The sequence below is a fragment of the Zingiber officinale genome, chromosome 11B (genome assembly GCF_018446385.1).
Source record: "Zingiber officinale cultivar Zhangliang chromosome 11B, Zo_v1.1, whole genome shotgun sequence".
NCBI lineage: Eukaryota > Viridiplantae > Streptophyta > Magnoliopsida > Zingiberales > Zingiberaceae > Zingiber > Zingiber officinale.
Genome location: NC_056007.1, coordinates 11,249,354 through 11,261,888, shown reverse-complemented (window position 1 = coordinate 11,261,888; position 12,535 = coordinate 11,249,354). Strand labels below are relative to the sequence as shown.

At 40.3% G+C, this 12,535-nt stretch overlaps 1 protein-coding gene and 2 pseudogenes across 1 annotated transcript in view; 1 reads left to right on the top strand and 2 right to left on the bottom strand.

The window, feature by feature from the left end:
• The window catches only part of LOC122034992 (rab3 GTPase-activating protein catalytic subunit-like), a 61,358-nt gene that overhangs the window by 29,813 nt on the left and 19,010 nt on the right, over positions 1-12,535 (bottom strand). The window contains exons 8-9 of the mRNA XM_042594352.1: positions 3,348-3,570; positions 2,510-2,636 (exon numbers count right to left, since the gene is read on the bottom strand). Of these exons, the coding sequence (XP_042450286.1) occupies positions 2,510-2,636; positions 3,348-3,570 (350 nt within the window). The remainder of the gene's footprint in view (positions 1-2,509; positions 2,637-3,347; positions 3,571-12,535) is intronic.
• On the bottom strand, positions 5,850-6,087 carry LOC122035635 (annotated as a pseudogene).
• Positions 6,023-6,260, top strand: LOC122035636 (annotated as a pseudogene).

The window sequence follows — 12,535 nt, the reverse complement described above, 5'->3', positions numbered from 1 at the left end:
AGGAAGTCTACATGGAGCAACCTCCGTGTTTTGTTGCTCAGGGGGAGTCTTCTGGTCTTGTATGTCGCTTACGGAAATCTTTATATGGTCTCAAGCAGTCACCCAGAGCATGGTTCAGTAGATTTAGTGTTGGAGCAATCTCAATGGTCCGCGGGACCATGTGTTTTGGTGTTTGGGCAAAGGGTTTAAGTTAGGTTCACCCTTGTATTTGATATGTGTATTTGAGTTGTGCAGGTTTGCAGGATACACATATGACTCAGGTTGATGGCTTCGGGTCCGGTGAAGGATGGAGCATCCGAGGGACCGTGGACAAGGCAGCGAGGACAAGGGCCGAGGGAAGCGACTTCGAGGCATACGCGAAGGATGGCATTGGGTACGAGCCGCGGGCTTGAATGCATCCGAGGCGAGCCAAAGGAAGTAGGCTTGAAGGCAAAAGGTCAAAGGCTGCAAGGAAGAATCAAGTGAGTCATAAGGGTGAGGTGCGTGCACGAGAGATTGTACTCGGAGTAAAATCCTAGATTTTAGGGTTTCTTGTGGCGATCTTGTAAGCGTTCTTGTAGCGATCTTGAGCGCCACCGTGATCTTGTGATCATTGCGTGTTTTGGCGATCGTGCGATCGGCAGGCGGTCGGTGATGTGTGAAATCGAGCCGTTGGGATGTAACGGTCGAATTTCCACAGAGGGCGGTCGATTGCGTGTTTTCGACTGGTAGGCGGGGTTTTCCAACCCGTGGCCTATAAAACCAAAGCTTGAGAGCTTGGTTTGAGTTGACGAAATAGAGGTGGTTAATCTCTATTAGTAGTCTACTTGTGCCCTAGCGTCAAAAGAGTTCTTGTGAGGGTTGTGGTGAGGTTTCTCCACCCACAAGGAGCTACGTGAGCTAGCCGGAGTTTGCCGGGGAGTAATCCACCGAAGGATCGGGATCGTCCACCTTACGGACAGCCGTGGAGTAGGAGCCCTAATCTCCGAACCACGTTAAACGATCGTGTCAATTGGTTTGCTTGTCTCTCTCATTCTTAGTCTTTAGCTTTCGTATTTGTATTTGTATTGTTTGTATTCCGCTGTGCTAACAAATACGTAGGAAGCGAGTATTTGGGGGTGCCGTCTATCCAACCCCCCTTCAAGCCGGCCGACCGATCACCAACATTTAGTACCGTAATTCAACAGTTTGGCATGACTCGAAGCGAGGCTGATCATTCTGTCTTTTATCGTCACTCATCTACTGGTTGCATCTATGTAGTGGTTTATGTTGATGATATTGTCATCACAAGTAATGATTATCTTGGGATTTCACAAGTAAAACAACATCTTTTCAAACATTTCCAGACAAAGGATCTCGGCAAACTCAAATATTTCCTAGGGATAGAAGTGGCACAGTCTAAAGATGGGATCATTATATCCCAAAGGAAGTATGCAATGGATATTCTGGAAGAAACAGAAATGTTAAACTCAAAGACAGTCGACAATCCCATGGATCCTAATGTCAAACTCCTGCCAAATCAGGGGGAGCCTCTTTCAAATCCTGAACGGTATAGGCGATTAGTAGGGAAACTAAGCTACCTTACTGTCACTCGTCCGGATATCTCATTTGCAGTAAGTGTAGTAAGTCAGTTTCTCAACTCTCCGTGCAAAGAACATTGGGATGTCGTGACTCGCATTATTCGATATATCAGGGGTGCACCAGGAAATGGTCTTCTATATAAAGACAAAGGACATACTCAAATTGTGGGGTATTCTGATGCACATTGGGCTAGATCTTCCTCTGATAGAAGATCTACTTCAGGTTTTTGTTTATTTGTCGGAGGTAACCTTGTTTCTTGGAAAAGCAAAAAGCAGAATGTTGTGGCAAGATCCAGTATAGAGGTAGAATATTGAGCTATGGCTATAGCCAGTCAAGAACTTATATGGTTAAAACAATTGCTTCAGGAACTAAGGTTTGGAGAGGTTACACCAATGTCACTCATATGTGACAACCAGGCCGCTATGCATATTGCCTCAAATCCAGTCTTCCATGAGAGGACAAAGCATATTGAAGTTGACTATCACTTTGTCAGAGAAAAAGTCATATCTGGAGAAATATCTACTAGTTTTGTCAGCTCACATGATCAACTAGCAGATATATTCACTAAGTCACTTAGAGATCCCCGAATTGACTACATATGTAACAAGCTTGGTGCATATGATCTATATTCTCCAGCTTGAGGGGGAGTGTTAAAATATGTAATAGGGGTATTTTTGACTTTTGTTCTATATCTTCTTTTCTATATAAAGGCCTAACTCGTGGTTCTTAGGACATGAGATTTTAGGTTTTGCTTTAAACAATTACAATGCAACCAGAATAAGTATTTATAATCTAAGAATAATTCAAGTTCATCCAGCACAGGAATGAGTTGGTATCATATTTAATGTTATCTCAGGGAAAGCATCTATTAAAATTCATATGAAACCAAAAAGGTTATTGTTATACCACATGAGTAATCTTTTCGAAAAGAACCACAAATAAATCTTACATTTTTGGGGAAATGATAGGATATAGAAGCCATTTTTCTGCATCAAATGAGGATGCATTTTCTAGTTCTGCCATCTCAAGAGAACCCTCAAACATCTTATTTGACCAAATCACGAGCAGCTCAAAAGCTGAAACAAACAGGAGGTAATATGCCATATCACCAAATGATAAATCTGGGATAAGTTGCCACTATCTTAGAAAAGATGACTAATGAACTCAACAAAGACATCGTGGAAAATGAATAAAATAGATTTAATAAACCAAATTTCTTCTGGTAAGACTCAATTACCAATATAATATGTGCTAGGTGACAGAAATACATCTTCATATAAAAGTAGATTAACACAAGCATTTTAACATCTAAGAAATCACTAATCGAAGTTAGCAAAAATACTAACAGAACTTGAACCAAGTTTTGCAGAATCTTAATAATGTTCAATTTTAATATTTAAAATAATTACAAGCAAAACATATCCACGTGTATGACTTAATTCTGTGCTTTTACTTCTTATATAAGTACATAAGTAACCATATAAAGGAACTTTTACTTCTTATATGTTCCTCTTTTCTGTAAAATGACAATCCAACATGTGTAGTGTTAACATCCATAGAGAACTAAATTATACATATAGTAGACATTTTGCCTCAGTTACAGTGTGTTTAAATGGGCATACCACACAAGGTAGCAACGAGCCATAAGAATCTCATATGAACACATGCATAGAATAACAGAAGCAGACAACACTATTACTACATGGATTTGAGAAATAAATTTATTTGCAAGGTTTTAGTTATGGAAATGTAACGTGTCAGCTAAGGTGTTTGTAACTAAAAAGTACCTGCTACTGGATCCTCAGCAGAATACCATTCTGTCCAAGGGCAGTCTTCATCCCATTGTGTTTTAGTGTGATTCAGAATAACAGTGTCTTTGGTTGATTCATTATCTTCAGGATCTATACTGGCAATCTCATCGTCAGATTCATATGGAGGAGTTCTATATGTGAGCTTCATGGCAAATTGAACTTTGAAAAAGCTTGCCGAAAAATCCATAGGATATAAGGCCTCCAGAAGCAATTAGAATATGTAAGAGTCATGAGAGATACATAGCATATATATGATCTGATATCATTAAATAGTTCAATAATCAAACAGGTTACGATTTTCAAGCACAAAAAAGGGTAAAAGTAACAACAAAAAGAAATAAAAAGGTTGCTCAAGTATCAAATATGAAAATTTAGAAGGATTTATGGTGATGGGATTTAGGAACAATGGCTAAGACATGGAAAATACAAGATTTTCATACTAATCATTCTTTTCCTCTTTGTTTAGCCAAAGGTCACAATTGCAAAAAAGAAGAAGAAATGAGAAAAGTAATGAAGTGATTTGCACCTGACCATCAAATATCAAGGACATCAAGACTAGTTTACAGGGAAAAGACTGTAGGATTGAAAATGGTCCTGCACATCTAGCTAAAGGGGGAGGGTGAATAAACCAAACCCTAAATACAAATTACTATAAAACAAATACAAACAAATTGTCAGTTGCATGTGAGTGCCTTTGAATCTTCGGTTGTTGTGTCAAGTATAGAGACAGTGAAAATAAGAATAAAACAATTACAACACTAACATATGATGATATAATGTGGTTCAAAGATTCTGCTCCTAAAACACAGACTATTAGCGCGTCAAGTGCGCCACCTCCAAATGTTCACTATGTTAGGACCGATAGAGCTGATCTCTTGATTGGTTGAGGATTGAAGATGAGAGCTTCATAGGAGAATAGCAATAGAACAGTTGTCTTCGTTGTGTTGAAATCTCCCCTTTTAAACCCTTCGAAATCTAGCTGTTTCTCATCTTTTCGCCACTGCCAATCAATTGGTGAAGATCCCACTCGATTACGGTGTGTCTCACATGCCCGCTGAGCGTTACCAACTCCAGATCGACGGTTGAAATTATTCCATTTTGAATCTCAATCAATTGGTAACAAGCCTTGATCGATTACCCATCTTAATTGATCAAATAATAGATAATCAATTCGGAAGCCTTCTGTTTTGGCGAAGAAACCTACTCAATCGATAAGCCAATCGATTGAAGAGCTTTTTGTTCTCACAAAGAAAGCTATGAATCAATTAACCAATCGAATGGGGAAACTTTCTGTTCTCATGCGAGTGGCTTCTCAATCGATCGATTGGGAATTCTCAAAAGTTCTATTGTAATACCCCGGTTCTGAGATTCTGGTTAAGTATGGCTTAAAAGGTTAGATGGTACTATCCATATCACCAAGGTGCACCTTTCTTTTCGGAAGCCCAAACGTTAGAACTCCGAAGTTAAGCGTACTTAGGCGAGAGCAGTACTAGGATGGGTGACCCCCCGGGAAGTCCTCGTGTTGCACCTAATTTCATCGAAAAATCAAATCACGAAAATCCAAAACACGGAAAATAGGCCTCGTAAACCTGTGGCTCTGATACCAATAAATTGTCACGCCCCTGGAGGAGTCCCTGCTAGACAAAAATCTGGCAGCATCTCCCCTGTACCGGTGACAATATAAAACATACATATATACAAAATACATCAACCACATACGGCTGAAATATATATATACACAACACGCAGTTATATAATCAGCCCACACGGCTGTACTAAAAACCAACACAGCGGAAATCACCAATAATGATCACAAAACACAATACAACCAACTGCGAGCCGGCTCGGCTTGACACGACAATAACAAACCAAATACAAGATACTACAAAGCCAAACTCCATATAAAAGATGCACATACACGAACAAATTACAAAACCAAAACACTAATAGCGTAAGGAATACCGAAACCATAAGAACGTCCTCGAATGTAACGTGGGACTGGCGGACAGGATCTCCAGGCGACTCCATAAATCCTTTACCTGCTACATGGCGAAATAACCAATTTACGAGGTGATGAGTATAAAGACTCAGCGGATAATAGACAGACAATGCATGAGTATAGTAAAGAACTAGAGATACAAAGGTATACAGTCTCGAAGGGAATATAGCAGATACTAAAGTGATATATCATAGTAAATATCCATACCTAAAACCATATCCTAGGCTAGTAAGGTCGGGAATAGTACTACGGTACTGCTCATAACTACAAGAGCATCATGTGAGGTATACTACCAATAAGTATATCAGTGTCTAAACACATACCTCAGGTATATATCTCAACCTATGTGAGCATATCAGCATAAGTAACAACAACACCATAAATAAGCAATAGCAGCATAAGTAAGCAATCAGCAGATATAATAATAACAGCGTATGCACGGATGATCACTCCCGCAAATATTGATGTCTAAATATTGATGTCTGTCAGACAATCTCGAGACCACCTCAGCAGAGCATTGATCTGCTGGGAACAATCCTCTACAGCTAGGAATCCCAAGGGACCAGAACTGTTAATCATGCTCTGATCTCGAGATCTTACGTCATCAACCAAAGTGGTTGCCTGTCTCCTTTACACTCAAGGATACAGTTATACGAGCCTATAGAACAGGATACAGTTATACAAGCCTATAGAACATATCCTGTTCTATAGGCTCGTATAACTGTATTCTTGAGTGTAAAGGAGACAGACAACCACTCTGGTTGATGACGTAAGATCTCAAGATCAGAGGATGATTAACAGTTTTGGTCCCTTGGGATTCTTAGCTGTAGAGGATTGTTCCCAGCAGATCAATGCTTTGCTGAGGTGGTCTCGAGATTGTCTGACAGACATCAATATTTTGCGGGAGTGACCATCTGTGCATACGCTGTTATTATTATATCTGCTGATTGCTTACTTATGCTATTATTGCTTATTTATGCTATTGTTGCTTACGTATACTGATATGCTCACATAGGTTGAGATATATACCTGAGGTATGTGTTTAGACACTGATGTACTTATTGGTAGTATACCTCACCTGATGCTCTTGTAGTTATGAGCAGTACCATAGCAGGTTTTTAGTACAGCCGTGTGGGCTGATTATATAACTGCGTGGTTGTGTATATATTCCAGCTGTATGTAGTTGATGTATTTTGTATGTATGTATGTTTCATATTGTCACCGGTACATGGGAGATGCTGCCGGATTTTTGTCTGGCAGGGACTCCTCTGGGTGCGATCATACCAGCACTAATGCACTGGATCCCATCAGAACTCCGAAGTCACATCGAAAAATCAAATCACGAAAATCCAAAACACGAAAAATAGGCCTCGTAAACTTGTGGCTCTAATACCAATAAATTGTCGCGCCCCAATGTCTTCTGTGGATTGTTTGGGATATATTGTCTTTAGCAGGGGTATATTAGTGGATCCACAGAAGATAAAAGTTGTTACTAGTTAGGAGTAGTTGAAGTCTGTACAGGAGACTTACAGCTTCCTTGGTCTGGCTGGGTATTACTAGAGATTGGTTGAGAGTTTCTTTAACATTATTATGTCGTTAACTGGATTGTCTAGGAAGGGTATGGAACTTTCCTAAATAGATGCTTACGAGATCAGTTTCAGGTGTTGAAACGAAACTGATAACTGCACTGTCCTAGTTTTATCTTCTCGTGTAAACGGATTTATACTCTACACAGATGTATTATAATAGGGTTTTGGTGCAGTTTTGATGTAGCACGGTCGAGTAGTTCCAGATTCTTCTCGGCAGCGGAAAGACCATGAGAAGCATTATCCAACTCATGATCTGGAATTAGTAGTTACTATTTTCATGTTGAAAATGTTGTGACATCATTTATACGAGATTCTTTATTTCGGTGAGAGATTATGTGTGTTCCTGAGTCATTTCTTATCCGGGAGAAGTTACTGGTGGAAACACCTCGAGTTGGATTTGTGATCATTCGGGTGACACCCGATATACAGAGTCTTGTAGTGTTCCGATAGGTGGAGCGACATGGAGGAAGACATCGCGGAGTTGTAGCTTGATATCTAGTATGTCAGCAAGCGGAGACTGGATATTAATGTCTAGCAGGATTGTTCTAGTAGATTCGGATACTAGAATGAGAATGAGAGCATGATATAATGGACTTTGTTGTGAGATTACCCAGGACATGGAGAGGATATGATACGATTTGGGTAATCATTGATTTGATGATTAGTTTTGTTCACTCTCTAACGATCCATAGGGTGGACCCTTTGGATCGCTTAGCAGGGTTATACTATAGAGATATTATCGAACTTTATGATATATCTCTGAATATTGTATCGGATTGAAGTCTGTGATTCACGTCACAATAGTGGCAGATTTTACAGCAGACTTTGGATTCAGAGCTTCGCTTTAATATAGATTTTTACCCTCAGACTGGTGGATAGTTTGAGCGCCCTATACAGATGTTAGAGGTTTTGCTGATAGTGTGGGTAATGGATTTTGGAGGCAGTTGAATTACCCACAGTTGTCTATATAGAAATGTGGGAGTAGCGGAAGCAGGGTGAGCGCATAACCCACAGAGTCATCACTATTCACTTGGAGGTGGGTTGTCATGATTGGAGATATGTTCATGATACTTGGATAGAGTGGTATATGAGTTTGTTGCTTGGTGGTTATTCTTGGATGAAGATCCCTGAGTTGAACAGTAAATTTGGGGACCAAATTTGTATTAGTGGAGGAGAATGTAAATACAGTGCCCAAATAATAATTAAATAATAAGGTTAATTGGCAAATAATCTTATTGGATTTTTTGAAATTTTTAGAAATTTTTTGAGAATTTTTCAGAGCTCGTATAACGAGTTTAAGAGGATCAATTAATGGACTCTGAGAAAGCCAGTTTGGAATACCTATTTTAGTTAGGAGTTGATTGAGGAATTTACTCAGATTTAATTAACTTAAACCTAAGTATTTAAGTGTTATTGAAAAAAAACCTAAGTTCCCTAATTTCCCCATCCGATTCTTCTTTCTTCCCCTCTCGCTCGAACCGCCACAAATGCCATCTCCTCCTCACCTTCGATCGTCGAAGATGGATCTGCCGCCGAGCTCTCGGAGTTGTCCTCCCTTGCACGGGCTGCCTTCGACCAAGAGCAAGGAGGTATCATCCTCTTTCGTGCGGCACAACCTCGCGGGACCAATCGGCGACACTGGCGGCTGTCGCAAGAGTTGCAAAGCTCCCTCCGTTGCCGAGGTCGTGCCCTAGATCCAATCCCTTTCTTCTCGACTTCTCACTGTCATCGCCAATTCCAATCAGACGCCATCCACAACCCTATGTTGCAGATGCCGGAAGGGAGGAGTGATCACCAGGGAGGGCAGCAAGGCCGCACACTTGCGAATTTGGGCGGAGTCGCTACCATTAGAGGTCATCGGCTCCATCCCCTCTTTGCCACGGTACGTTGCAAACCATTTCATTGCCGACACAGGTCTATCGAGCTCTTGTTGTTCCATTTCCCATCATCATCGTCACCGTGAGCACCAGTGTCAAGTCATCTCTTCGCCGGAGCAGACCAGCTGTTAGCGTCGCAGCTAGCGTCGCAGCTACCTAAGCTCGGTGCACCACCTCCAGTGCTGTGTTGTTCGTCATCGATCTCTCTCGGATGATCTTTCTTGGCGTCGAGTCCAGCAACCAACTCACGAATCACTGCTTTGTTCCTCTGCCTGTGTTGTGCCAATAGATCAAGCAATCGTTGCCCTAACCTTGCCCTGGCTCACTACCATCGCAGCATCCTGATTTATTTTTAAGGGATCTTGGATCTAGTTTAGTGTAAGTCTTGCTCGGTGTTGGATTGGTATGGTTTGATTGCATATTCTGTTTGGGATGTGGAGATATGATGCTTGTCTGGATTTTGTAGCACTCAATGATTATTCACTGGTGATCCGCAAATTCCGGCAATCCTGTTTCGGTAGTGAATTCCTCTAGTCATGTTTCACCAGCGGTCACCTTGGACTTGGATGAGATTTTTGAGGTAAGCCATAGTTGTAAATCCTAATTTAATTAGGTACGTTGGATTCATGTTGAGTTGGCTTGTTGGTAAATCTATTGCTACATGGATTAATCAAGGAATTGATATTAGTTGGAATTAATCATTAACTAGGGTTAAACTAGTTTAACTCTAGTTTAAGTGGTTAATCAATGATCGGATTTCGATTAGGATTACCCTAAATAGGTTTGGGGATTTGATTTAGCTATTTAATTCCTATGTAACTAGCTGAATCTGTATATCATGTGATGCAGGACTTTAGTTCGAGACTAGTATTTCGACGTAAGGATAGTTTCAGCACGATCTACACATAAAGCGGGTACTTCTTACTTTATCTCTTTAGTACATTGTTCTTAGTGCATGAGCTATACCTTCGGATAGTTTCTGTATTTATCTTGACTCCACTCGTATTTTTCCTGCGTTTGATACTTCCACTCAATCTTTGAGCTACTCGTTTCTGCATTTATACAGTCTCTTGTTGTTATCCATGATATTTAGTAGATACCAGACACCAGATACTAGCTACTAGATACTGGATATATAGATACCAGATACCATGTTTACTTGCTTTGACTACTATTTATTCATGTTTCTTATTGAGCATGCTGGCTTCATGTAGCATATCTGTTTCTGTTTATATATATATGATGGCTGCTGCATTTTACGCATCATGTCATTGCATGCATGTCGGCGACTTTGGCTCCCTTGTGGTTGAGACGGTCGTTGGCCAGGGTCGCACGCTCGGACACTCATGGGTAGTGGTAGCTGGAGCGTGCCGCTTCTCCTGTCGTGGCCCCCACTCGCACACTCATGAGTAGTGATAGTTGGAGTCGCCGGCAACAGGGACCCCGTCGCAGACGTAGCTATTCAGCTGCTATGCAACTGTCCCCTCGGCCACTCGAGAGTAGTGGTAGCTAGAGTGGTGTACAGTCTGTCATTGTCCCGGCCTCTCGACCATACAGGGGTCATGGTGCAGAGGGGTGGGCGGGAGTGACCATCCGTGCATACGCTGTTATTATTATATCTGCTGATTACTTACTTATGCTGCTATTGCTTATTTATATTGTTGTTGCTTACTTATGTTGATATGCTCACAGTTGAGATATATACCTGAGGTATGTGTTTAGACACTGATGTACTTATTGGTAGTATACCTCACATGATGCTCTTGTAGTTATGAGCAGTACTGTAGCAGGTTTGTACTATTCCCGACCTTACTAGCCTAGGATATGGTTTCAGGTATGGATATTTACTATGATATCACTTTAGTATCTGCTATATTCCCTAGTCAAGAGCAGAGAAGTTAAGATGTGTATTTGGTCCATCTAGACAAGATCGACCAAATAAATGTGCATGCATGAAAGATATGATGATATGCTCAAAAGGTGGGGGCAGCAATTCAGGCAACATGGGATAGAATACAAAGTCGTTGTCCAATGGATGACACCCCAAACGGTCTGAAGAATATCAAATGAGAAATCCAAATTACACTTGACAACACGGGTTTGATAGTGCACCCCATCAAATGTGTGCAAATTGTTGTAAAATTACAAGTCCTACATTGGCACTCTGCTCACAATAGACGATAGATTCGAGTTTATAGTGTTCAATAAGGGCATAAACACTAAAGCGGGAATCATGGAAGAATTGTCTATCAATTGATCTAGGAGAAATAAGTTTAAAGGTATTTTTGCTGAAGAGCAGCATTAGGGAAACGAGTCAGTGGGAGGATGAGGACGAGGTAGAGGTTGGGATGACCCCTCACCGGACTCGTTAACCTTTTGCTTCTTTCTAAGCATGATCAATGAAATGCAACCGAAAATGCAATGAATGAAATGGAACAAAAGCAACGTGATTAGAGCATTTGCAAAAATTCTAAGAACAAAGAAACCTAATGAAATGGAGATTGAGGTTAGGGTTTAATTTTGATGGTGTCATCTGAAGCGTAATGTAGGGAGCTGACCTCTAAGGGAAGAAAAAGAAGCATCTGGTCGAAAGACGAGACCCACTAGAATCGCCTCTCCACTAGCCTCGCAACACCCCGAAGTGAGGAAGAGGGCTTGAGAACTAAAGAGGAATTAAGGAATACAAGTCTAGGTTTACTAGGGCCTAAGGTTGTCAGAGAAGCGGAGAGGGAAGCGGTGAAACAATCGGCGAGGGAGAGGCGGAAAGTTAGGGCTCGGGAGGAAGTTGTGCTTGAATCGATTACTTCATACACGGGGTTTAAAATCGCATAAGTGAATCGATCGGATGATCGATTAGGAGGGGTAATTGATTTGGATTGACCAAATCGATTACTTGATTGATTCAAAGAGAATTTGTGCACACACAACGATTTACCAATCGATCAGTTCTTACTAAATCAATCCAGTAATCGATTCCGAGGCTTTCTATGAGAAATCACAGAGTTTCCATCACCAATCGATTGGGATTATTGAAGCTCCAAAAACCTAATTTTTTAGCCCATGTCATCCCCTTTTTCAATTGTAATGAGTTTGCTTATGAATATAAGATGTAGTTACGATAGAAATATGTCGGAATGGTTAGTTAAGGATTTCTTTCGTTAAAATGTCTAAGCATGATTTCGGACCAAATACACATTAATTTTGTATTGGTCTTCCCCATGATTGGTCAAGTCAATGATTCATAAAATATTTTTAACTCTCTTGCTCAAAGTAATGCATCATAACAAACATTATAATCAAGAGGATTGATCTTAGCATCTCACTCCCATCTAGATAAATCAAAAACAAAAACAGGGTAAAACTTATATTTTTGTGAGATGAATTTTAAGGTAAGATCAGTTTTAGTTAGTTTTATTCTTGAAGTGATCATGAAGGGTTGTTTAATCAATAAAACACATTCCTAATTCCCTTAGCAAATAACTAAATCCAGCTTTGGGAAGTAGTTTAGTGAAAATATCGACCAAGTTGAATTATGACTCAACATAACTAAGGATAATATCATCTCTAGTTACATGGTCTCAAATAAAGTGGTGTTTTACCTCAATGTGCTTTGTTCTTGAATGGTGAACCAAATTTTTGGTCAAATTTATGGTACTTACATTATCACAAAAAATTTGTACATTTTTATATATGAATTTA